At 44.1% G+C, this 27,780-nt stretch overlaps 1 protein-coding gene across 1 annotated transcript; it reads left to right on the forward strand.

The window, feature by feature from the left end:
- Positions 1–1,999: 1,999 nt before the first annotated feature.
- On the forward strand, positions 2,000–27,780 carry ankrd44 (ankyrin repeat domain 44). Its single transcript, XM_029459210.1, is given in 29 exon segments — positions 2,000–2,138; positions 8,861–8,944; positions 10,376–10,454; positions 10,869–10,939; positions 11,573–11,773; positions 12,182–12,269; positions 13,193–13,335; positions 16,101–16,313; positions 16,762–16,840; positions 16,924–17,038; positions 17,128–17,210; positions 19,119–19,182; positions 19,928–19,996; positions 20,084–20,224; positions 20,980–21,045; positions 21,847–21,958; positions 22,226–22,297; positions 22,867–23,068; positions 23,893–23,960; positions 23,962–23,981; positions 24,137–24,254; positions 24,375–24,597; positions 24,896–24,983; positions 25,165–25,248; positions 25,620–25,765; positions 25,911–25,993; positions 26,144–26,226; positions 26,414–26,505; positions 27,330–27,780. Coding segments are annotated over 29 exon segments (3,174 nt in total). The 5' UTR covers positions 2,000–2,111; the 3' UTR covers positions 27,590–27,780.

Below are 27,780 nucleotides of genomic sequence, written 5' to 3' on the forward strand. Positions count from 1 at the left end.
CCGCGCTGCAGCCAGTTTTTCAGTGCTTTGACCCAGATTTCCCCCGACAGGACTCTGCTAATCTGAGGAGGAGGAAGTGTGTGTGTGTGTGTGTGTGTGTGTGTGTGTGTGTGTGTGTGTGTGTGTGTGTGTGTGTGTGTGTGTGTGAGAGAGAGAGAGGGGGATATCCCTTGAAAACCAGAGGCACACATGTGTATATATACTGTACGTGTGCCTGTGTGTTTAATAGAAGGTCTGCCGGCCTGTTGCCGTGGGGACGGGCCGTGGGGACGGGCCGTGGGGACGGGCCGGGCTTCTGGCTCAACATTACTCTCATGTGGTTGAGCAGCAGCCTGCCCGACCCGGGTCACATGCTCCGGCTGTGTGTGTGCTTGCTCTGAGGCTAATTTGCTGAAGACATGTATTTATCATGTGATGATTGTGGCTCCGTGAGGAACATCAGCGTGTTACCTGCTCACATGTTCAGCGGGTTAAAGTGTATTCTATGTTCATTTCATAGCAATCCATCCCATAGTTGTTGAGATATTTCATCTGGAGCAAAGTGGAGAAGAATCCTGAACTGGAAGGTTTTGATGTTTTTTTATCTTCCAGAGACAATAAGGAGCCTTTTCAACGTCCTTCCCCCATAACCTCTGGAATGCATCTCCATGAAAAATACATGGTGTGTGTGTGTGTGTGTGTGTGTGTGTGTGTTGTGTGTGTGTGTGTGTGTGTGTGTGTGTGTGTGTGTGTGTGTGTGTGTGTGTGTGTGTGTGTGTGTGTGTGTGTCCGGTGGAGATGACTGTGATTAGAAACGTCCTCATTATGTACATGAAGGAACATGATCTAGAGATTATAAACAGGATGAAGCTTTAATTTATACTTCATTTTTCTTAAAGGGGCCATTCTTGTGATTTTGCAGGGTTGCTCAAAATCAAATCAAGTGTAATAAATTACTAATAAATGTGCTTTTACTTTATTCATCAGTTGCTGTGTCTAATAATCTATTGTTTTATTATTTAAAAATCTTATTTTATTCCCTTTTTTTTAATTATACTTATATTTTGTTGATTTTATTTTTTGCTGTTGTGTAGAACTTTGTAATTATGTTTTGAAAGGGACTATTCAAATACAATTTATTATTAATATTATATTATTTTAATAATATTGTATAATATGTATATATTTGTATTTTAAATTTTTTATAATAATAATAATAATAAATAAATAATAAAGGACCCCCAAACTGGTGTAGCGTGGTGCAGGGACCCCCTACTGTATATATGGTGTAGAAGAGGCTTGAAGGGGTCTGTGTGAATGTGAATGCGCAAAGCAAAACAAATATATTGTAATACAAAAAAGAAATATTAAAAAATAGTTATTGCTTTATCTACAAACACTTTGGCGACCCTCCTGCAGTACCTCCGCGCACCGCTGGGGGGTCATCGTGGGTTGGGGTTAAAGTGATCAGGAAAGAAAGAACACTTTTCATGCACCTTGTTTCGTGACCCCTGGAGGCTGCAGAGAAGTCGTCCCCTCGGTGTCCGGTGGGGGGCAGCAGCGAGGAGCTGCTGGTGGTTGTTGATGCTGAGGAAGCTGCTCCTCATTGCACTTCTGCATCTGAGAGGAGGAGGAGGAGGAGGAAGAGGAGAGACGAGGCTCCAACTTCCTGTGTGATCTCCGTTCAGCCGAGTTCAGCCTGGCTGCCTCTCCGGGAGGCTTGTGGCTCTGCAGACCGGGGAGGAGGGAGGCTTCTGTGGGTGGTGTATGGGCTCGGAGAGACGGCTGGGAGCTCCGTGCACCGGCAGCAGCAGCAGCAGCGGCAGCGGCCATAAATGTGGATTGTTTTGGGGTCAAATCGTTCCTGGGTCCCCCCTCCGCCTCCGAGCGGCCGCCTCGGCGCAGCAGCGTCTCCGCAGATAGCGTGAGTGGAGCAGGGCTGCTGGCCCTGTGCTTCTCCCGGCCTTCATCAGCACCCCCCGCCTGTGTGTCTGCTAGAGGAGCCGCTACACACACTAGTCCAGCTGCAGGAAGTCCCGGAGCCCGGTGAGGGGGAGCGGGGCGCAGCGTCGCACCGTGCATGGTGCTGCGGCGTCGGAGGGAGTGGATGAGACGCCGGAGCTGACCCAGAGATGGCTGTCCTCAAACTGGCCGACCAGGTAGACCTGCTAGCTGTTAGCTTAGCATCTAAACAGGCTCCACATTTAACGCTTCATCATCCCACTGCTGTGTGCTATGAGTTTATGTTTAATGTCTTTGTGTGTCGCTACTTTGGGCACAACTGTGAGGAAAGAAAGCACGTTTATTCCCTGCAGGCTGAGCACAGAGCACATTCATAAAGCTGCTCACAAAACACTGCACGTTAATAATGGACTGGTTTTTGCCTTTGTCGGTAATATCTTTCGGTGTTCCGTTAAAATGAGGACAGCCCACTTCACTTACACTTCCTGCTCTGTCTCCTTCCGCAAAGCATCAGAGCTGCACACCGCAAATATCCTCAATAATGAAGATGTATCTGCAGCTAAATGCAAATCCGTGGCTCCACGGTGCACAGATATGGTGCACAAATGAGTGTTTCACGTGGCAGACTTCCAAATGCATAAAAAAAAAAATCAATTTCTGATAAGATTTGATACCATGGAGACATATTTGAGAAATAATCTCACCTCAAGATCTATTTCGCTGCTCTGGAGGTCTTCTTGCATCACATGATGCTCCGCAGAAGAGTTTCAATCTCACTTTTAAACTAAACAAGAAGTCTTAAAAGTGTACACACAAATAGGGATGTGTTCTCACATCTCTGTTGTCTGCTGAGGATTATTGTATTACAACTAAAAGCTCCAGAACAGCTACTAAAGGGATCTTATTGCAAACGTTGTTTAGTAAAGCTCACATCTCTGAAAGGGTTCAGAGATGGACGAGCTGAAACTAAACAGGATTTTAATTCTCGCTTAATGTGCAGAACATGTCAGAAAAGAGTGAAAGATGTCCAGTTTCTCAAAGTATAACGTGATGTTTTGTTTTGTGCGTCCCAAACCCAAAGATATTCACTTTAATATAAAACAGAGAAGGAAATCTCCATATTTGAAAGGCTGAAAACAGCATTTTCTGACTTTTCTGCATGAAAACTGTAAACTGTAAACAAGTACTCGATTCGTCGACTGATCTTTGCAGCTCTTCTGTATTCAGACTTAAATAATGAAAGTAAAGAACTGTTGTGCACTAAAATGTTTTACATCTGATGTTTCTGATTAATATCAGTGTGTGTGCTGCATGTTCCCTCCTTCACATCCTGCTGGTAGTTTAATGCACACCATGCATCACATTCTATAACATCATCATGTTTGTATCTCCGTTAGAACCACGCGTCTCACTTTGTGACATCATCTTCCAGCTGATCAAGAGGCTTTTTAAACACTTTATTTATCTGAAGGAGGAGAATCTTCTCAACACATTCACAAAGCTGTCAGACGAATGTGCTGCAGTAATAAGAACAATATTTGCCTCTGAGATGTAGTGAGTGCAGTAGAAGTATAAAGTTGCATTAAAAGTATGTGAGTTCAGTACGTGAGTTCAGTACGTGAGTTCAGTACGTGAGTTCAGTACGTGAGTTCAGTACGTGAGCGTCTGACGAGACGTTCTGCTGGAAGTCTCTGATCCTTTCAGAGCTGTGTGTGTGTGTGTGTGTGTGTGTGTGTGTGTGTGTGTGTGTGTGTGTGTGTGTGTGTGTGTGTGTGTGTGGTGATGATGATAACTGGAGGCCTCCGCTCAGCAGACAGTGAGCTCACTGGCTTATAGATTTATTCTGTTTCATCATGTGCTGATCAAGTGGGTCACATGAGAATCTGCCGTCGTCGGATCTTTTAACCTACGATGGTAAATGATGCTCGGCCGGTTGCTGCGGTTACAGGGAGGATATGCAGGTACAGATGTTGTCCAGAGGTCGAAGGTCAATCTGGTGAAAGGACTATTATGTCTAATTAAGTGAATAAATGTCTTTATTTAGACACTGGTGGAAAAAGTTTCCCCCTGATATTTATTTAAATTTCCACATATCAGAGGAAACTATTCTTTTTATTTCACTACTTTTATTTGACAGTTAATTTGCAGTTTTTTGATGATCAGCCCTCCTCCAGTATTGTGCATAACATAATAAATACTCTAAATACAACGAAGATAAGATATTATGTGCCAATATGGAATAATAAATAAAGACCTACATATAATGCAGATATTATGTTGGCCAACAGTATAAAGTATATTTTACCAGCTGCAACATTAAAGTTATTAAGACATTTATGTATCAAGAATAATAATATAAATTCTGAAATGGGTCATTCAGCATAATGACAACTTTTACTTTTGGTACTTTAAGTTTATTTTGATGGTAATACTTTTATACTTTTACTTGATTAAGAATTTAAATGCGAGTTTGAGTTCAGTACTTCCTCCACCTCGAAACTCGTTTTGTTTTGGGGTAGAAGCTTCATCTTTCCACCAACACAACACAAAGGCAGCGCAGGATCCTCAGCACAGGAAGTTGTTGACTTTTGACTTTCCGGTCACGAGTCTCTTTAGTGGACGCTTATCAGATCTTCCTCCTTAATCCTGATTTAGTTTCCTCTGTTGTCTCCTGTGTGGACGTAACGACACATAACGCAACGACACGCAACGACAAGCAAAGACACGTAACGACACGTAAAGACACGCAAAGGCACGTAAAGACACGCAAAGGCACGCAACGACAAGCAAAGACACGTAACGACACGTAAAGACACGCAAAGGCACGTAAAGACACGCAAAGGCACGCAACGACAAGCAAAGACACGTAACGACACGTAACGACACGTAACGACACGTAAAGACAAGCAAAGACACGTAACGACACGTAACGACACGCAACGACACGCAAAGACACGCAAAGACACGCAACGACACGCAAAGACACGTAACGACACGTAAAGACAAGCAAAGACACGTAACGACACATAAAGACAAGCAAAGACAAGCAAAGACACGCAACGATACGCAACGACACGCAAAGACAAGCAAAGACACGTAACGACACATAACGACACGTAACGACACGCAAAGGCACGTAAAGACACGCAAAGGCACGCAAAGACACGCAACGACACGCAAAGGCACGCAAAAACACGTAAAGACACGTAACGACACGCAACGGCATCTAACCCTAACCCTTATCTATAAAACTCACCAACGCTCGTCTAAAATAAATTTTTTCAACTTCCTTTCGTCGAGCCGTGACGTTTAGCTCGTGAACATCTGGGGCTTCTGGGTAATAGTGTTTTGCTAAATGCAACAAAACATGCTGTAAATATTTTAATAAAAAACTACAGTCCTTTATATTTAAACATGTGAAGGAATCCACACGACACACTGTTGATTTTGAGTTTACAAAGATATAAAAGTCATGAGACTGTTTAGCTAACTGTTGCATCAGAACTGATCATTTATTTGTTGCTAGCTAGCTAATATTGGCAGATATGCAAACATATTGCAGTCTAGTGATTTGCAGAAAAACTGGCTGGATTCTTCTGAATATTTGACTTTTATCTGGACTGAAATTGAATAATTGATTTTACAGATAACAGCTCAAGAATAACTCCAAAACAAATACTGGCTGATATATCAGCATTTTATTATTCCAACATATCCCCGGCCCTGGTCGCTGTGGAGCTGCTGGAATGTGTTCTCATTCATGTTCCCTAAATCTCTTTTCCTTTCTCGTGCCAACACCAGTCTCTCCGAGTCCCCATGGCAATCACAGACTCAGCACTGTGACAAGGGACCGCTGCCAGCTGAGTGTCCGTGTGTGTAGACGTGTGTGTAGACGTGCGTGTGTGTGCGTGTGTGTGTGTGTGTGTGTGTGTGTGTGTGTGTGTGTGTGTGTGTGTGTGTGGGGAGCACTTAGAAAGAAAGGCATAGCTAAAGAAGCCATATGCTGCCAAGCGTTTGCTGCTTCTTTTAAAGGCACAGCCCCCACTTTTCTCCTCTCCAGCTGAGGCCTCACTACCCTGAACGTGTCCTTCCTCCCTCCAGCTCTTATCACTGCGCCTCAAGTAAACACGGATTCAACCTGAAACGCTACTTAGCAGCCGATGATGACCAAGAGGGGAAAAAACGATGAGGAAGACGAGACAATCGTTCACTTTGGTGAAGTGTGTTCTGATTTGTGAGGCTTGAAGGTTGTGCAGGAAGTTTTACAGAGACTAAAGTGAGAATGTTACTTCCTGTTCAACCAGTTGAGTTTGATCTCAAGAGGAAGGTCGAGGTGTCGACTTCTAAACACCCTAAAATGTCTTTATTCATTATTTTCTCTTTTCAGATTCAGATTGTATCATCAGTTTACGATACGGCATTCACAATGACATGTAACTATATTAATTTAAGTTCTTCTGCAGCTGGTTTGTGTTGAAAGAGTAGTTTTTTGGAAATGCTGAGAGTTAAAGAAGAAGTTTGCTCACTATGAAGTCAGCGCCAGGAGGAGTTAGCCTAGCTTAGCATAAAGAATGGAAACGGAGGGAAACAGCTAGCATGGCTCTGTCCAAAGGGAACTAAATAATGCCTATAACAAGCTGGATCTTACAGGCAAAGCAAAACTTTATTTATAAAGCACATTGATTAATTAAATTAAATCATTAAAATAGACTAAATTAAAATATACATAAGTAAATTAATAATAATAATAATAGATAATGAGCAACCCTACAGTAAGAATTAATAAGACAAAACAAATACAAATAAAATTATTTTATGACCAATAAAACACAAAAGACATTCGAGTTAAACCGATAACAGAAGAAAGAATAAAAAAGGATAATGAAGCGTGTTGCTCTTCAACAGTCACAGTGTAACCCCCCCCCTTAACGTTCCACTGACTCGACTTCTGGACTGGAAAACAAATGCTAAATCCAACAGTATTTTCCCATCATGCAACACTGTGGGGACATCCAGGAAATGGAAGTTTAAATCATTAACTTCTTCTTCTTTTTCAAATGTTAAGTACACAGTTGGTTGTATCTCAGTCAGATTAGATGTTATTGGACACCCCAGTAGTTCAGCTGGTAGAGCGAGCGGCTCATGTGGCCCGGGTTCGAATCCGACTCGCAGCCGTTTCCCCCGTAAAGAAATGAAATAGACTTTAACAACAAATCATGAATATAACAGCTGATTCCAAACTTTTGAATGTGTCAAATGAAGAAAAGGGTTATTATTAGAACACGTGGTCACCTGCGTGATGACGACGTGGCATTACACCAGAATCGAATTCAACGGGGGGGAAATTAAACGCTCCGTTGAGGAAGTGAAGTGTTCGTACATGTGAGCTCAGTTTTTAAAAAGCAGAAGTGAAACGCTGCTCTGTGGTTCCTCTTGTTTCTGAGAAGGCGACTGTGCAACAGGAAGTGAAGTGAGGCGTCTCTGTGTTTAGATCTGATTCATCAGTAACGCTGCAGAGGCTCCGACATCGACCTTCAGAGTTTTAAATAATCAATGCGGCTGATTAGACTCTTTCAGTCCGTGTTAAAGGACATTTATATTATGTAATGCTACATTTCAGCGTGCACTATATCTTATATCCCATATTATATAATATTACACTGTAATACAGTTTTAATGCATCATAGCCTATATTACATTCTATTAGATTTCCATATTAATACATGCAAAGATTAAGTATGGAAGCCCATGAGGGACTTTATTAAAACTATAATGTAAACTTTAAATTAAAATACATTTTAAAATATTTATTTATTTCAGTAAATACAAATAAAATGTAATAATCATGTTTGATATTTAATTTTTAAACCATTTATTTAATTTTTTTAATGGTTAGAAAATTGCATTTTAATTATAATTGTGTTTTAAATAATGTTTGCACAAATGTAAAATAAGGCTGCATCGTCTATATTGCAATTCAATTTTCTAATTTGAATTAAAGTTTGAATATTGTCCACGTGATGCCACTTAGATTAAACATACGTGATGTGATAAAGATCATTTTAATATTTACTCCAATATCACATGCAAATGTAGAGACTTATAAAGCTATCCTGGAATTCCATTTTATATTTTCAAGTTTACGTTATTAATTTATTTAAATAGTTTTATCTTTCTGTCGAAGCTCCAAACTAAAGCTGTCAACTAAATGTAAAAAGTGCAACATCCACCTCTGAAATGTTGGGAAGTAGAAGTATGAAGTATTCTGCAAAGACAAAAACACTTAAATAAAGTACAAGTACCTTTAACTTGTACTTAAGTACTCGTGTGTGTGTGTGTGTGTGTGTGTGTGTGTGTGTGTGTGTGTGTGTGTGTGTGTGTGTGTGTGTGTGTGTGTGTGTGTGTGTGTGTGTGTGTGTGTGTGTGTGTGTGTGTGTGTGTGTGTGTGTGTGTGTGTGTGTGTGTGTGTGGGGCCTCTATTTACCTCATATCTGTGATCTGGTTAACAACATACGGGCTCCAGAGACGTGTCCTCCACGCGGTGCCCTTTGTATGAATCTCCAGCAGTTTCTCTGTCTGATGGAAACATGACGTGTTTCTGTTTTCATATAAGAAGTTAGTTCTAAAACGTTCTGTTGGTATTAAAGTACATGTTTGTATACAGTGTGTCGTAGCTGCACTCGCTCCAGCTTCTGTAAACACAGCAGCAGCTTTACGTCAAGCAGCTGCACACACACACACACACACACACAGTTACACACCGTGGGAAGGATCATGCTCGACCCCCTCTTGTGTAACGACCACCACTTGGTTCCGTCCCGCCGCCTCCCTGATGAAAGAGTTCACGTGTTTGTCTGCATGTCGGACGTGTTGCCTCTGGTCATGTGTTGAATGTTGTGTCTTCTCTCTTCTCCCGCAGCCTCCTCTCATCCAGGCGATCTTCAGCGGAGACCCTGAAGAGATCCGCATGCTCATTTATAAATCTGAAGACATCAACGCTCTGGTGAGGACACATCGAGACGGAAGGCTGCGACACATTAACTCGTACATTTATCACAATCCTCCTTTAATTATATATTTAGATAAACCCAAGAAAGTTCTTAATCTCTTGTTTGATTTTCACAGAAGTGCAAATACTGCAGGGAGTCGAACAAACTCCTGAAACATCTGCACTGTTTGGATTTTAAACATATTTTAAATCCTTAAACAGGTGGAAACTTTTCTCCGTAGCTCATTTAGATGTCTCTTAATTAAGACGCCTTTGATGGTTCGATCCCGTGTGTGTGTGTGTGTGTGTGTGTGTGTGTGTGTGGTGTGTGGTGTGTGGTGTGTGTGTGTGTGAATGCTTATCCCTACTGACTAGCTGATGTGCTCCTTGTATGGTAGCAAGGTGCACATCATGGGTGACGTGTTGTAAAGCACTTTGAATGATGGCAAAGATTGGAAAAGCGCTATATAAAAGCGCTCCATCTACCAGAACTACTTGCAGATGCATTGAGCAACACGTGCACATATCGTGCACACATTACCAATAACTGCACAAAGCATAGTTCCTCCTTGTACGACATCCTAATATTTATACGCATCTGCAGAGTCACAATATGATGCAAATCCAGATCTACACGCAGATTTGTTTCCGTCTCTGCTCAAAATCAGCTCCTTCAGGCTCCACTTCCTGTTGTAGCCTGACAGCGACGGGGAGGAGGTCAAGAGTCAGTGAAGCCAAAGCTCAGAGCGAGTTTACTTACAGATGTGAACACATGTGTGTACCCGGGCAGCACAGGGTGTGTGTGGACTTTAGATGCTTTCTGTGAGCTGATGTCACCGGCTCACTGTCACGGTGGTCTCACGGTGGTACTCACGGTCACGGTGGTCTCACGGTGGACTCACGGTGGACTCACGGTGGACTCACGGTGGACTCACAGTGGACTCAGGGTGGACTCATGGGTAACATTGCAGCCAGCAGCGTATGCTTGAGAGGGCAGGACTTCGTAGTAGAGCTCAACGATCCAATAAGATCTTTGCATCATGATTCATAACACATGCTGAGCCTCCTGTGATTCGGTTATTGTGCGTTTCCATATTGCAGCTTCAATACTGATTAATTGTTCAGCACTTTGCTGTAGGAATAGTTTTTGTGTCAGCAGATATCCAAAAGGCTCCATGTTCCCCCTAGAGAAGATGCAAGATGATAAAGTGTACTGTTGTACTGGAGCAGCTGCTGCCTGAGTGCAGGTGTCATTTGGGAATAATTGTGGATTCTGAAAGTGTTGCTTTGTTGGGGTGTCTTAATGCCATGTAATATAAACATGTCTGAATGTGCACCACCCCGTCCTGAAACACAGCACATGTAAGTGCAGCTGCTGATCAAGGTTTGAAACCTTCCGTACATTTTCAATATTATAAGCAACAAGTGTGTGTCCTCCTCCTGCAGGACTCGGAGAAGCGCACGCCGCTGCACGCGGCAGCTTTCCTGGGCGATGCCGAGATCACCGAGCTCCTCATCCTCTCCGGTAAATGATCTTCTCGTCTTCATCTGTTTTCTGTCTTCTTGTTTCCAAATTTGTTACATTTTAAAGTGCAGTTTTCTACTAAAACTCTCTTTTAACGAACTCAAAGAATCCCTGAGGGCAGTCACGATCTTTCACGATGTGTTCATCGAGTTTACATAAAAGATATTTTGTGCCGCTCGACAGACGACACGATTTATTGAAAATAATAAAAATTTAAATCCTCATTTTAGTTTCAGAAGTCTCACAAACAACAAAGTGTTTCAACCATTTGAGAACCGATCTTCATAAAATAACAGCCCTTTTGTTTTTCACTCTTTCAAAGTCTTAAACGTTGGAAGATGAAGCGTGCAGGTTTGTGTCTCACCAGCTGGTTCCATGTTTGTAAACTGGACTCTGTGCTTCTCCTCTCTGCAGGGGCCCGGGTCAACGCCAAAGATAATATGTGGCTCACCCCCCTCCATCGTGCTGTGGCATCTCGGAGCGAGGTGAACACACACACACACACACACACACACACACACCACTCTTGCCATGTCCCATGTGACACAGGTGTGAAGGAACTAAACTGCAGCTCAGGGTATTTACCTGAAAACAGGTCGACACGCACACTCATCATTTTCGACAGCGTTATCTTAGAAAGTGTTGAGAATCTGCGTCATACCGGTTAATCAGACGTCCAAACAAGTAATTCAACATGGCTGGAATATCTGCAGGATGAACTTCTGCGGTGTTTACACACACACACAGACACACACACACACACACACACACACACACACACACGTGTACATCTCCTTCTGTGCTTATCTTTACTTACAGGTCATCACCTTCATAGTAATAGTGAATAAATAGCTTAATATTTAGTTTTTGTTGGTTATTAAGTTGTTTCTCTGCAGATGAAAGATTTGAAACATAAAATAATGCAAATGTTGATGGATTTATGTGCAGAAACATTTTAAATCTTGTTTCATGTCTTGAGATATGTGTCATTTCTTCTGCCCACGTGTTCTGTTCCCCACGGAGCTGCGTCTCATTACAGAAGCTGTAAATGTAAAGTCTCTGGTGCTCAGAGGTGCCGACGTATAAGTGAGTTATGTAAACACAAACTCCTTCCTCAGGAGGCGGTGCGAGTTTTGATCCGCCACTCGGCCGACGTCAACGCGCGGGACAAGAACTGGCAGACGCCGCTGCACGTCGCTGCAGCCAACAACGCGCTGCGATGCGCCGAGGTCATCATCCCGCTGCTGAGTAGCGTCAACGTTTCGGACCGCGGCGGACGCACCGCCCTGCATCACGCTGCCCTCAACGGCCACACCGAGGTACTGCAGACGCCGGCAGTGAAGTGTTCTAATCTTCTGCAGCACTTTCCTGCTGCGGCGTGTTCCCGACACACAGGCTGTGATGTAACGCTCCTTTGTGCTATTTCAGTTGGTTAAAGGAAACGGGTGGGCGGGTGCAGCTGTGTCAGGGAGGTTATTAAGTGGGTTGTTCATTTTCAAACGCTCCTTTTCTCACATGGAGTCATTCACAAATATGCTGAATCTAAAATTAACAAGGAGAGGCGGCAGATTTCTGAAGGGCTTCTTCTATGTTTCTTCCCAGCATGCTCAGTGTTTAAGCAACAACTGAGCCAAGTGATGATCTGTATTTACAATGCTGTTATATAAAGACCATCACCCACACACACACACACAAATATATATCTTTTATTACCCTCTATTTTCCAGATGGTAAACCTCCTCCTCGCTAAAGGAGCCAACATCAACGCCTTTGATAAGAAGGACGGCCGCGCGCTGCACTGGGCAGCTTTCATGGGTGAGAGAGATTGTTGGAGACGTTTCACACGTCGTGACTTTTGTTTACTGGAAGTAGATAAAAAAAAATAGTCAGTGGCTCATTTTGAGTCACCGAACAGCCGAAGGAGCTGGAAACAAGTAAAACAAGTCACAACATACTTTACAAGTGTTTAGAGTTATCTCTTCAAAACAAAATTACAGCAAATCATCTTCGGTAACTTAGAGGTACGAGAGAGTTGGAAGTATGTCCTTAGGCAGGAACGTTTACAGTTGAATTAACTTTACTTAAAAAAAATGACAAATGTAAATAAACCAGAAAACATCAAAATGATATCATCAGAAATAATAACTTTAAATAACAATTGCAGAGAAGCAGTCTCAGGTTCTCTGTGTAAAAGAAAATCAAGCAAGTAAAATAAATATCCATCCTTCGTCTACCGCTTATCCGGGGTCGGGTTGCGTAAAATAAATAAATAAATAAAAACATGTATAAAATATGAAATAAAATATATTTGCATACAAATACATTTTGCCACAAACAGTTAGAAATGTAAAGTCTTGAGTCAATTAGTCGATTGACAGAAAATTAATCAACATACATTTTGATAATTGATTAATTATTTGTCATTTATGATGCAAAAGTTTCAGCTTCTCCCATTTTGTGAGATTTGTTTCTTTTGTCTGTTTTATATTATTGTAAATTCAATTACTAAACCAGAAACCCAAAGACGGCACGTTGGGCTCTGGAGAACTGTGATGGTGACAAAATTAAACGTGGTGTTAGTATAACGTGGTATAGCGTAAACAGATTCATAATTTATTCGCAAATGATGGGTCCATCGCTTTAGTGTTGCTTCTGGTTCGTAAACAACTCAATCTAACAGTTTATTCCTCTCTCTTTTTTTTGCCCAATGTCTGTGTGTCCTGGTGCGCCCCCTGCAGGGCATTTGGATGTGGCTTGCCTGCTGGTGAGTCAGGGGGCGGAGATCAGCTGTAAGGACAAACGTGGATACACTCCCCTCCACACGGCGGCCTCCAGCGGGCAGATCGCTGTCGTCAAACACCTGCTGAACCTGTCTGTGGAGGTCAGGACACACACACGTTTGTCTTTCTATCCTTGTGAGGACTTTTCATATTTGAGAGGACTATTCATATTTGAGAGGACTATTCATATTTGAGAGGACTATTCATACTTGTGAGGACTATTCATACTTGTGAGGACTATTCATACTTGAGATGACTATTCATATTTGTGAGGACTATTCATATTTGAGATGACTATTCATATTTGAGATGACTATTCATATTTGTGAGGACTATTCATACGTGAGAGGACTATTCATATTTGAGAGGACTATTCATATTTGAGAGGACTATTCATATTTGTGAGGACTATTCATATTTGAGAGGACTATTCATACGTGAGAGGACTATTCATATATGAGAGGACTATTCATATATGAGAGGACTATTCATATATGAGAGGACTATTCATACGTGTGAGGACTATTCATATTTGAGAGGACTATTCATATTTGAGAGGACTATTCATACTTGTGAGGACTATTCATACTTGTGATGACTATTCATACTTGTGAGGACTATTCATACGTGAGAGGACTATTCATATATGAGAGGACTATTCATACTTGTGAGGACTATTCATACTTGTGAGGACTATTCATATATGAGAGGACTATTCATACTTGTGAGGACTATTCATACTTGTGAGGACTATTCATACGTGAGAGGACTATTCATAGGTGAGAGGACTATTCATACGTGAGAGGACTATTCATACGTGAGAGGACTATTCATACGTAAGAGGACTATTCATACTTGTGAGGACTATTCATACTTGTGAGGACTATTCATAGGTGAGAGGACTATTCATACCTGAGAGGACTATTCATACTTGAGACGACTATTCATACGTGAGAGGACTATTAATACGTGAGAGGACTATTAATACGTGAGAGGACTATTCATACGTGAGAGGACTATTCATACGTGAGAGGACTATTCATACGTGAGAGGACTATTAATACGTGAGAGGACTATTCATAGATGAGAGGACTATTCATAGGTGAGAGGACTATTCATACCTGTGAGGACTATTAATATGTGAGAGGACTATTAATACGTGAGAGGACTATTCATACTTGTGAGGACTATTCATACTTGTGAGGACTTTTCATACTTGTGAGGACTATTCATACGTGAGAGGACTATTCATACGTGAGAGGACTATTAATACGTGAGAGGACTATTCATATGTGAGAGGACTATTCATACGTGAGAGGACTATTCATACGTGAGATGACTATTCATACGTGAGAGGACTATTCATACGTGAGAGGACTATTCATACGTGAGAGGACTATTCATACTTGTGAGGACTATTAATTTTGGATATTCCGAATTAGGTCTTTTCCATTTAAAACGTGTGGGATGTGCCGATATTATTCTGGTATTAGGAGCATTCTTATGACAGCGCATTCTGAAAATGCGTCTCAATTCCTTTTTACCGCAGTTTGTGACACACGGCCTTTTCCCTGTTTCCGGTCAGTCTGTGCGTTTGAACACAAACTAACTAGAGATGCATGACCAAAAGAGAAACCCACATTTCTGGTCATAGGAAGAAAACACACATACTTTTAAACATTGTGAAAAACTTGGATGTCAACAGGTTTTTTTAGATGTAGAAACAACGCCGACCTTTTCAAGAAGGTGGTTAAAGGAATGAAAGAGGGAGGCTGTGTTTGCACGGTCAAATAAGTCCGCCACCGGTGGAATACTTTGAGTATGCACAGCTGATGTAAACAGGATATTATGCCATATAAACTGCTTAGTGGGAATATTGTCTTTTCCAGAATAAGGGCAATAACCGGAATATTTTGCGCATGTAAACCGAATACCCTGACCTAAACCTAAATCTTAAAACTAAGTCTGAACCACAAAACAGCCTTTTGAAAGTTTGTCCCAAAGTGACCCAAACTGTCCTCACTACCAATGTCTGAAACGAGTAGTTGGTCCCCGCAAAGATAGATGCACAGGTAGACACACACACATACTGACACTTGAGGAAAATAATTCACACTCACTAACACCTTCTCCATGTTAAACACTTAATGAGTACTAATTCACAAACTCAGCACACACACACACACACACACTCACGCACACACTATACACACACACAAACTCAACACACACACACAAACTCACTCACTCACTCACTCACTCACACACTCACTATACACACACACACAAACTCACGCACACACACACACACACTATACACACACACTCACACTCACTCACACTATACACACAAACTCAACACACACACACACAAACTCACTCACTCACTCACACACTATACACACACACAAACTCACTCACACACACACAAACTCACACACACACAAACTCACACACACACTATACACACACTCACACTCACACACACACACACTCACTCACAAACTCAACACACATACACAAACTCACAAACACACACACACACTCTATACACACACAAACTCACACACTATACACACACACACACTCACTCACTCACTCACACACACACACACCACACACACACACACACACACACACACACACACACACACACACACTATACACACACAACTCAACACACACACACTATACACACACACACACACACACACTCATTCACAAACTCACACTCACACTCACACTCACACTCACTCACTCACACACACACACACACAAACTCACACACAACACACACACACACACACACACACACACACCTTTCCTCGGCCGAATATAACGGGTTTTGTTTTCACTCTGACAACAGATAGATGAGTCCAATGCGTTTGGGAACACGGCGCTGCACGTGGCCTGTTTTAACGGTCAAGACGCCGTCGTCAGCGAGCTGATCGACTACGGCGCCAACGTCGGCCAGGCCAACAACAAGGGCTTCACCCCGCTGCACTTTGCCGCCGCCTCCACACATGGAGCGCTCTGTCTGGAGTTCCTGGTTAACAACGGAGCTGATGTCAACATGCAGGTACAGAGTTATCGGGAAGTCGGTCCAATACTCTGGTTCTCCTGAGGGAAACATCTGGTTCTCCTGAGGGAAACATCTGGTTCTCCTGAGGGAAACATCTGGTTCTCCTGAGGGAAACATCTGCTCTCAGCTGCTGAACGCTGCACTGAGGAGTTGGTAGAGACCAAAACTGAGCTGAAAAAAAGAGTCATTAGATTTGAATATTGGACTTCTGTAGCTTTGTCTGCTAGATCTGTGATTGGACAACTGTGAAAGCTTTGAAGTGATTACGTTGCCTCCAAGTTTCCAAAACATCAATTAATGCTGTAAGCACGTGAGGATGTTAGCTTGTTAGCTTGTTAGCTTGTTAAACGTTAGCGTGCATTGTCATAGTAAATGTGTAAGAATATGTAAAGAAGTAAGGTCATAATCGAGCTGATCAATATGTGTTGTTTTCTTTCTCCTTCAGAGCCGTGACGGGAAGAGTCCTCTTCACATGACGGCAGTTCACGGACGCTTCACTCGCTCGCAGACTCTCATCCAGAATGGCGAGACATCTTTACGCTCGTCTTTTGTCTCTTGAAGTTACGCCTGCTGCATATTCTGCCTCTAAATGTAAGTTTTATTTCAGGTGGGGAGATCGACTGTGTGGACAAAGACGGCAACACGCCGCTCCACATCGCCGCCCGCTACGGTCACGAGCTCCTCATCAACACGCTCATCACCAGCGGGGCAGACTGCACGAGGTTTGTTGGTTCACCTGCGGAGACGTTTGTCTTTGATTACAAACGACGAGGCATCCGGTAAAAGAGGTTTTTGTTTCCTTTGTCTAAAGGCGAGGAGTCCACGACATGTTCCCTCTGCACCTGGCTGCCCTGAACGCTCACTCGGACTGCTGCAGGAAGCTGCTGTCCTCAGGTGAACGCCTCTCTTTAGTTTGTAATCAGACCCCCGAGTGTAGAACACTTTCTGTGTCCCCGCAGAATCCTGCAGAATCGGATCCAGTTTGAGAGCGGAACCCAAACATCTTAGACATTAAGATAAGGATTACACAACACAGAAGAGTTGAATAAACTGCGTTACAGGAGAAAGAAAACGTTCAGATGATAAGAAAACAAAGATAATATGATAAAAGTTAGATAATGAAAATGATGAAATAACCATAAAACCCTAAAATATGTAGTAAATTGTCAAATGTATTACATATTGACCGTAAATAAACGCTTCGTGTCGCTGACACGCCCGTAAAACGCAGCTGGGATGTGAGACACGAGAGCAGATCACACAGGGCAGTAGGGACACCTGTAGATAACACGTGTAGGTCAAACATAAAGCTGCTGTCTCATTTAACAGTGGGGGGGGGGTTTATTGAACATATTGAACATTGTCTTTAATGTTCGGGGAGGTTTGGGCCGGCTTGTTTTTCTTGCTCCTCGTGGTGAATTCCTCCACAAGTGGACATATTCAGCTCCGGCCAAATTCAAGTCACAATGTTCCAGAAAGAAGACGAGGCCTCCCTGAGTGGAACTCCTCCCTGAGTGGAACTCCTCCCTGAGTGGAACTCCTCCCTGAGTGGAACTCCTCCCTGAGTGGAGTGTGCTCTGCTGGATCCTGTCACAGCGTTCTGTTTGCATCTAAAAAGTTTACTTGTTGCTTGAAGTCATTTGTATTTCCACTCATCACATTCATTTAGTCATTTTCTGACAAACAAACAAATGTGAAGTGGGAATAAGTGGAAAGACGATAATCCCCTTTCTTGTTTAGTTTTGGCCCCGACACTTGTGTGTGTGTGTGTGTGTGTGTGTGTGTGTGTGTGTGTGTGTGTGTGTGGAGGAGGACACTCCTCATGTGGCTCTGCTGAGTTGTAAAGAAGTCATTTCCATGTGCTTGAGCCTCGTGCAGCTGCACTGCTGCGCCTGTTGTGAGCAGAAGTGCTGCTGAGCTTTTGTATTTGTTGCACTCGGAGCTAAATCAGGAGCCAGAAGTCGCCGTTACGTGTGAAGAAGCGTGAAGTGAAGAAGCGTGAAGTGAAGAAGCGTGAAGTGAAGAAGCGTGAAGTGAACTAACGATAAAGGATTAAAAAGAAGCCTCAACACAAGACGACAACACATCGTGTTCTCTGTGATTTACTTTTGTGAGACTGATGTTACAAAACATCTTGATACTTTTATCCAAAGAGAGAGAGACACACACACACTCACTCACTCACTCACTCACTCACTCACTCACTCACTCACTCACTCACTGGCTGTACTCTCAGTTCGGCACTTTTTAAAAACACATTTCACTGACGTATTTTATGTCGCGTAACAACACGTGAAAATCTCCATCGACCTCGAGGCGAGAGAGCAGGAAGTGCAAACATGCCTCCTTCCTGCAGCACTGCAAATCTCCTGCACAATAAAACAGTTGGCTCACCTGCAGGTTCACTTCCTGAATGAGAAAAGTCTTTGTTGTGTCTGTTGCTTAGTAACAAGTTAACAACGTCTTCATGATTTTAGGAACTGAAGCCGCATGGTGAACATGTAGTGTTCTCTTCCTCTTGTATCTTTACGTACGACACATGTTAGCTCTCTGTGCAACATGTAGCTTATAGACGTTTTTGTGTTTCCTGTATGCATGGCCAGCCTCATGCACTCTCACCTACCCCCCCCCCCTCACCTGTCGCACTTACACCTGTCTTTCTCTCCACCTCCTCCTCTCCCTGTCCTCCGCTCTCTGTGGTGGCTGCTGCTGTGTGTTGTCTGGCCCCCCTGCGTCTCCCTGCGCTGCCCTCTTCAGGCCGGAGGTTTAGCATAATGTGTAACGACTCGGTCCTGTCTGCAGGCTTCCAGATCGACACTCCGGACAGCCTGGGGAGGACCTGCCTGCACGCCGCCGCCGCCGGAGGGTGAGCCTCAACGTCTGTTATAAAGATATACGTCTCAAGCAGTCGGCGATCAGACGGGTCGGAGTTCATTCAGATCATTAAACCTCTAATGAAACAGGAAGTGAGCTCACCTGAACTGTTTGTAATAATCCGTCATTACAACAGAACATATTGGGTAATGATTTCACCTTCCACCATTTAATTTATTCTATTTATTAATATAATATATATATAATATATAATATAAATAAAATAAATAGATTAATTAATTAATTAATCTATTTATTTATTTTATTTATTTACTTTTTAAAAATTATTATTATAATCTTTTTTATTAATTATTATAATTTTTTTATCTTTCTCTATTTTATTTGTACTTATTTTTCTTTGTCCTGCTGCAACACCTGAATTAACCCTCTATGATCAATAAATAATAATAATACATTTAATTTATATTGTGCTCGAAGACGCTTCACATGAAAAAGCATCCAAACAGACAAACCTATAAAATAATGAAGAATGATCTTCTCCGACCGTCTGACTGCTCGTGTTGAACAACGCTTGGAAATGAGAAATACAATAATTTATAAGAGTTTATAAGAGTTTAAGCAACATTTAAGAGTTCCTTTTGGGTTATTAATCATCAAATTCAGTTTTAACCCTTAAACCCACAATTAAAAACAACAATATATACAGTCTGTTTGTCTTCCTGCAGTAACTGTGTGTGTGTGTGTGTGTGTGTGTGTGTGTGTGTGTGTGTGTGCAGTAATGTGGAGTGTGTGAAGCTGCTCCTGAGCAGCGGTGGAGACCACAACCGGAGGGATAAGTGCGGCAGGTAAGAGGTTTAAGAACTGCAGACCTGTCCCAATAAAGCGTTTGTTTGTGTCGTCAGGAGTTCATCTGTTCCCGCTTCTTTTCCCAGAACCCCCCTCCACTACGCGGCCGCCAGCCGTCACTACCAGTGTCTGGAGACTCTGGTTGCTTGTGGCACCGCCATCAACGCCACTGACCAGTGGGGGCGCTCTGCTCTGCACTACGCTGCTGCCTCGGACCTGGACCGGAGGTGAGACTCTTTATTTACACCCCTCCCTCCTCCTGCTGTCTCACCCCTCCCTCCTGATGTCTCACCCTCCCTGCTGCTGTCTCACCCCTCCCTCCTGATGTCTCACCCCTCCCTTATGCTGTCTCACCCCTCCCTCCTGATGTCTCACCCCTCCCTCCTGCTGTCTCACCCCTCCCTTATGCTGTCTCACCCCTCCCTCCTGCTGTCTCACCCCTCCCTCCTGCTGTCTCACCCCTCCCTCCTGCTGTCTCACCCCTCCCTTATGCTGTCTCACCCCTCCCTCCTGATGTCTCACACCTCCCTGCTGCTGTCTCACCCTCCCTCCTGATGTCTCACCCCTCCCTGCTGCTGTCTCACCCTCCCTCCTGATGTCTCACCCCTCCCTGCTGCTGTCTCACCCTCCCTTATGCTGTCTCACCCCTCCCTGCTGCTGTCTCACCCTCCCTTATGCTGTCTCACCCCTCCCTTATGCTGTCTCACCCCTCCCTCCTGATGTCTCACACCTCCCTGCTGCTGTCTCACCCTCCCTCCTGATGTCTCACCCCTCCCTGCTGCTGTCTCACCCTCCCTCCTGATGTCTCACCCCTCCCTGCTGCTGTCTCACCCTCCCTCCTGATGTCTCATCCCTCCCTGCTGCTGTCTCACCCTCCCTCCTGATGTCTCACCCCTCCCTGCTGCTGTCTCACCCTCCCTCCTGATGTCTCACCCCTCCCTGCTGCTGTCTCACCCTCCCCCCTGTTGTCCCCCCTCTGCAGGCGACGTGTGAATCTGGAGCCAGAGAGTGAAGGCGTTCAGGCGGAGCGGGAGAAAGAGGCCGCGCTGTAAGAAACATTTACATTTTGATGAGTTCCACACAAACTAACGTAAAGCAGCGTTTAATTACAGCACGCACACAAACAATGATTTAAAGCAGCGGCGCTCACTGACGTCTTCTGTCCTGGGGGGGATTTCTTTAATGTTGGCAAAGGTCAAAGGTCACAGTGACCTCACACACAGACGTCTGACACGATCAAATGATCAAGTGGCAACTTTTTATGACATAATATACGAGAGTATGACTTTATAACGCTTTTGACTTTTTAAAACATATTTTTACAAAGAAATGCACGACATGCGTTACTGGGACATTTTGTAGCGATGTTATGTTTGTGGGCGCCCGCACATCCGTCCGATCCATTCTCGTCTGCGTGATGTCTCAGGAACGTCACAAACGTCCACTTGGACTAAAACACGAACTGATTTGAATTTGGTGGTCAAAGGTCAAAGGTCAAGGTTTTTTTTTTAATGTTTGTTCTCTTTAGAAGACGTCATCTTAGGAAATCTAATGACTGTTATAGAGAAGAACAAAGATGTAGAGTGAAGATAAAAACAGGGATAGACTGCAAATAAAACACGAAATAATAACAATAAAAAGCTAATAGTAAAATGCAACATTGTAGAAGAAGTGCGGCGGTGCTTTAGTGCGAAGCGAAGAGAGTTCCTGCTTCAGCAGAGGCTCGGCAGGAAGTCTACTTATTGTTTTTCTTATCGGACGCCAGATGAAATGAAATGAAAATAAAAAGCAGATCGTGTCTCGTTCAGTTTCATGTTCGTTGTGTGTTGAAGGAACGTTTGTGTTGCAGATGTTTGGAGTTCCTGCTGCAGAGCGGAGCGACAGCCTCTCTGAAAGACAAGCAGGGTTACAGCTCCGTGCACTACGCTGCAGCCTACGGACACAGGCACTGTCTGGAGCTGGTCAGTACACACACGCACACACACACACACACACACACACACACAGGAAATAGTTGTGTTGTGACTCGAGGCGTTCTGTGTTTTTTGGCGGAACATATTTTCTCGACAACATTCCAGTTTTCTGATGTCTCTTTCTAAATTCCCATCATGCTTCAAGTTCTAAATCCACGAGAAACACGAGTGTCGTATGATTATGATTCATAGCAGGAAGTGAATATTATATAGAGTGGACTGTGGGTTTCATGTTGATGTTTGTGTGACCTGCAGCTGCTGGACAGAGACGACAGTCATCAAGACGACCCCGAATCTCTGAGCGCTAAGAGCCCGCTGCACCTTGCTGTGAGACACACACACACACACGCACACGCACACGCACACGCACACGCACACATGCACACACACACAATGTGTATTAATCCACTGCTGAAAATAGTCCCCATTTACTCCAGTTTGACTAATGACGGTCCAGAACTACAGTTCCCAGCTATTTTAAAAACATTTAGAAATATATGACTATATGTTTGTGGTTATTAAATATTTCTTCAATAAAATAAAATAAATAAATATAATAAATAAAAAAATAAAAAAATAAAATAAATAAATAAATAAATAAATAAAATAAATAAATGAAATAAATAAATAAATAAATAAATAAATAAATAAATAAAATAAATAGCATGAACTTATTTTTTTCCACAAAACAGTTTTTTTCATTTAACAAAAGTTGTGAAATAATGTTAAATGTTGTTTAAGCACATGCGTTGTACATGAAAGTGATTTAAAGTAAGTAAATAAAGACATTTCTCTTCCTTTAGATATGAAGGTTAAATATATTTGTGATAAGTTGTGCATCAGTTTTAACATGTGACCAAAGAAATGATCTTGGTGTCACGTGTCCGTGTCTGCAGGCGTACCACGGCCACGCTCAGGCCCTGGAGGTGCTGCTGCAGGGGGAGAGGGAGGTGGACCAGGGGGACGAGGCGGGGAGGACCCCCCTGGCCCTGGCCGCCCTCAGGGGCCACGCTGAGTGCGTTCACACCCTCCTCAGCCAGGGGGCGTCGCCGCGCACCACCGACAGCCAGTACGGACGCAGCGCTGTGCACCTGGCAGGTGGGTTCAGCTTCCTGTTTCCTGTCACGGTAACTTCTGCATCAACATGTGGCCATAAGTATGCAGACACGTCCGCGTGCTGATGGTCCGGGGAAGTTTCAAATCTTAATGCAACATGTTTTAAATGATGATGATGATGATGATGATGAAGAGATAAATGAAGAGACAACGGACCTCCTCTCTTTATACGCAGGAAAACAAACCATGACAAAAATGCAAATACACATTTTGTATTTTTGTACACACCCACACACACACACACAACACACCACACATTAAGGTAATACACCAGAGACTTATGAAGCTTCATGGTTTGATGATCTGTTTATAAGAAGAGAAAGTTATTAGTTTGTATTTGTTTCTGTTCAGCACATCATCCAACTAACAAACATTTCTGTCGTTTTCTCTCCTTCGGCGGAGACTTCGGAGGGAGAAGTTCTGGCTTCTCCTTATCCGTCCTCTCAAGAGGCGTCTGAGGAGGGAAGGTTGCCCTCTTCTTCTGTTTTCTTTCGGACTTCTTCTTTGACTCCTTATTTCTTCTCCTTCGGAGCTTCTGAGTCTAATATTCTCCTTCTCTCTTCTTCTTCTTCTGTCCGTCTTCTTCTTCTCTTCTCTTCTTCGTTCTCCTTGCTTCTATCATTCGCTTCTGTCTACGTCTGTCTTCTCTCTACCTTTCTCTTCTACTTCTTCTTCTCTCTTCTTTTCTTCTTCTCTCTTATTCTCTTCTTCTCCTTCTTCTTCTTCTCTTCTCCTTCGTTCTTCTCTTCTTCTTCTACTTCTTCTTCTCCTTCTTCTTCTTCTCGCCACTCTGCGTCTCCCTGCAGTGATGAACGGTCACACGACGTGTGTGCGCCTCCTGCTGGATGAGTCTGACAGTGCGGACCTCGTAGACCGCCGCTGACGCTCAGGGACAGTGAGTGGTTCACATTATAGAATCACAGAACTCCACCTTGATCAGTGTCTCAAACTGTTGGGTCCTTGGATTTGAGGGAATTGGACCTGGAAAGTCCTTGAATGTGATGTTTAAGGAGGTGTAGGAACGCTGTTAATTTCGCACCTCGTCTGCAGGACTCCTCTGATGCTGGCGGTGGCAGGAGGTCACGTGGACGCCGTGTCGCTGCTGCTGGAGCGGGAAGCCAACGTGAACGCGGCGAGTAAACACGGCCTCACCGCACTGCACCTCGGGGTGAGCGCCAGCACCGTAACCCTTCTCCAGTGTGCCTCCAGAACAAATATAGACTTCACTTTTCGTTATGATGGAGTTCTTACATTGTCTCTGTTGTGACTTTATAATCCCCCCCCCCAGCTGCTGTGTGGTCAGGAGGAGTGTATCCAGTGTCTGTTGGAGCAGGAAGCTTCGATTTTGCTCGGCGACTCTCGAGGTCGCACCGCCATCCACCTGGCCGCCGCCCGAGGTCACGCCTCGTGGCTGAGCGAGCTGCTGAGCATCGCCTGCTCTGAGCCGCCGTCCCTCCCCCCGCTGAGAGACCACAGCGGGTACACGCCGCTGCACTGGGCCTGCTACTACGGTCAGTGTTCAGAGACAACTATATACACATACACATATATATGTATGTATGTGTGTGTGTGTGTGTGTGTATGTATGTATGTATGTGTGTGTGTATATATATATATATATATATATATATATATATATATATATACACACACACATACATACATATATATAATTTATTTATTTATACATCTTGCTGGATTTAAAATGTGTTTGTTTGAGGTTTTCTCTCATAAAGATACATGTAGACATCAAACTCACAAGACAACTCAAAGGTGTGTGTGTGTGTGTGTGTGTGTGTGTGTGTGCAGGTCACGAGGGCTGTGTGGAGGTTCTGCTGGAGCAGAAAGGTTGTCGCTGTATTGATGGGAACCCGTTCACCCCGCTGCACTGCGCTGTGTGAGTACATTGTTTTTATTTGAAGCACATTAACAGTTTGTTTGCGTTTAATTGATCTATTTATTGGTTTTCTACTAAACTGGTTGATCATTTAGATTCTAAGAGCTGCTTATTAAACTGCATTAAAGATCCTCTGCTCTGACGTCCTGATTATCAGTGAGATCCTGCTTTACACCAACAGGGCCAACGATCACGAGCCGTGTGCGGCGCTGCTGCTGGAGGCGATGGGGTCGGACATCGCTGGCTGCAAAGACGCTAAAGACAGGTGTGTGTGTGTGTGTGTTTATGTGTTAAATCCTCCTTCAGTGTTTAAAAAGCCTCTTGATCAGCTGGAAGATGCATCGCCACAAAGTGAGACGCGTGGTTCTAACGGAGATACAAACATGATGATGTTATAGAATGTGATGCATGGTGTGCATTAAACTACCAGCAGGATGTGAAGGAGGGAACATGCAGCACACACACTGATGCAGCAGTGATATTAATCAGAAACATTTGACTGCACAGAGAACACTCGTACTTTAAGTGTTTAATGCTTTAACGCTCACGTGCTTTTATTGAAGTGAGGTTTTGAATGCAGGACTTTTCACATCGTGGTATTTGTACTTTGAAGTGAAGGCTCTTCCTCTCCTGCAGGACTCCTCTTCACGCTGCAGCGTTCTCGGGTCACGTCGACTGCATCCAGCTGCTCCTGTCCCACGATGCACCTGTCGACACTGTGGACCAATCAGGTCGCAATGCACTGATGATGGCGGCGGAGAAGGGCAGAGTCGGAGCCCTGGGTACTGAGATGTGTTACTTTGTGTGTTTGGTTCTCGTCCTGTGTTGTTGATTGTTAATGTAACTACTGTGTGTGTATATATATTCATGTGTGTGTGTGTGTGTGTTTGTGTGTGTGTGCGTGTGTGTACATGGCTCGTGCTCCAGAGGTGCTGTTGACCAGCGCCAGTGCCACCCTCAGTCCGATGGACAAAGACGGCAACACCGCCCTGCATCTATCTTGCAGTAATGTAAGTCTCCACCCTCCATCCTTTATTCTTCATCCCTTCATCCCTTCATCCCTTCATCTCTTTGACTGCAACATCAGTTATCATGCTACATCATCTCACCGACACACAGAGTTAAAACACCACAAGTATAAATGAGTTTCCTGTTTACAGGGAAAGGAAGACTGTGTGATGATGATCCTGGAGAAGCTGTCGGACACGGCGCTCATTAATGCAACAAATGCAGCGCTGCAAACGTGAGAATCTAAAACTTCTGTCCTTAACACAAAGAAGTCTGTGTGTGTGTGTGTGTGTGTGTATATATATATATATATATATATATATATATTTATATATATTATATACAATATATATATCCAGAAGACATATTATAAAGGTTGTAATATATTTTTTATATATACATTATAACCTTCTCCCCGTCAGTCCTCTCCACCTGGCGGCTCGCAGCGGTCTGAAGAAGGCGGTACAGGAGCTGCTGACTCGAGGAGCCAACGTTCAGACGGTGGATGAGAACGGTAGGGTGAACCCCCTGCCCCCCCCCCAGGCACTTTACCCCCCCCCCAGGCACTTTACCCCCCCGAGCTGCACGCAGTGGTTGATGAGCATGAATGTTTTCCTCTGTCACAGCTTGAACTTGAATCATGAATGATTTTAAATATGATTTTTGTTCCATGTGCGCTGCAAATAAATGTCTTTAGAACGGGTTCCCACTGCTCGGGGAGTTTCAGGATGTTACCCACGAGACACTTCACTGTTTCACTGTTGGAGAGGGGGGGGGGGGGGGGGGACACATGCAACATCGTCATTGATTCCCTGATTGAGCTCCTAACATTGTCAGACTGACGACGACAGTTCATCGAATATAAAATCTAAATCGATGCAGCAGCGTCAGATGTCTTCGTCTTCATAACACACATTCTTCACCTGCATTACCCACAATGCAACCTGATTGTTCCTTCAGAGATCAGCAGCGTCTTCCTGTGAACACACTTTAATGTAGACATGCACCAAAAACATCTTTTCACCTCCTGACTGATGGTGGGAGCTCTGACTCGCACTGTACAAGCTGCTTCTTTGCTTGTGTGTGTGTGTGTGTGTGTGTGTGTGTGTGTGTGTGTGTGTGTGTGTGTGTGTGTGTGTGTGTGTGTGTGTGTGTGTGTGTGCCCCCCTCATGTCGTGTACTGTGTCAGCTGGCTGAACACTAATTGAATGCTGCTCCGTCCCTCCTTTGTCTTCTGCTCCTGTTTCTGCTTCGCCTTCCTCGCTTCCTCCCCGTCTACGTCTCGCTCTCCTTTTTGCCCCCCTCCCTCTCTTTTCCCTCTCTCTGTCTCTCTCTCAGGTCTGACGCCTGCTCTAGCTTGCGCTCCTAGCAGAGAGGTGGCTGACTGTCTGGCTCTCATTCTGGCTACCATGATGCCTTTCTGCTCCCCTTGCAGCTCCGGGGCTCCCTCCCCAGGCTCCCTGCTGAGGCAGCTGCCCCACCAGGGGGTTAAAGGCCTGGGCACCGGCCCCCGGGGGCCGCGCAGCCCCAGGAACCCCTCCCGACCCTCCAGCGAGGGAACCACCGAGAACGACTCTGAGGACTCGGAAACCTTCTGACCCCTCGGGACCGACTCTCCGCCCCCCTCCCACCAGCTGTGCACCTGAACTCTTTACCTCGTCTCCAGGAAGCAAACAGTGTTTTAGTCTGTGACGTGCACTCTCAGCGAGGAGGGGGGAGACGCAGCTTGGATGTTTTTGCAGTTTCATGTACAGAATCGTCCTCCTGTGTGACGCCAGGCTGGACGGCG

This window comes from Cottoperca gobio, chromosome 21 (assembly GCF_900634415.1).
Source record: "Cottoperca gobio chromosome 21, fCotGob3.1, whole genome shotgun sequence".
Lineage (NCBI taxonomy): Eukaryota > Metazoa > Chordata > Actinopteri > Perciformes > Bovichtidae > Cottoperca > Cottoperca gobio.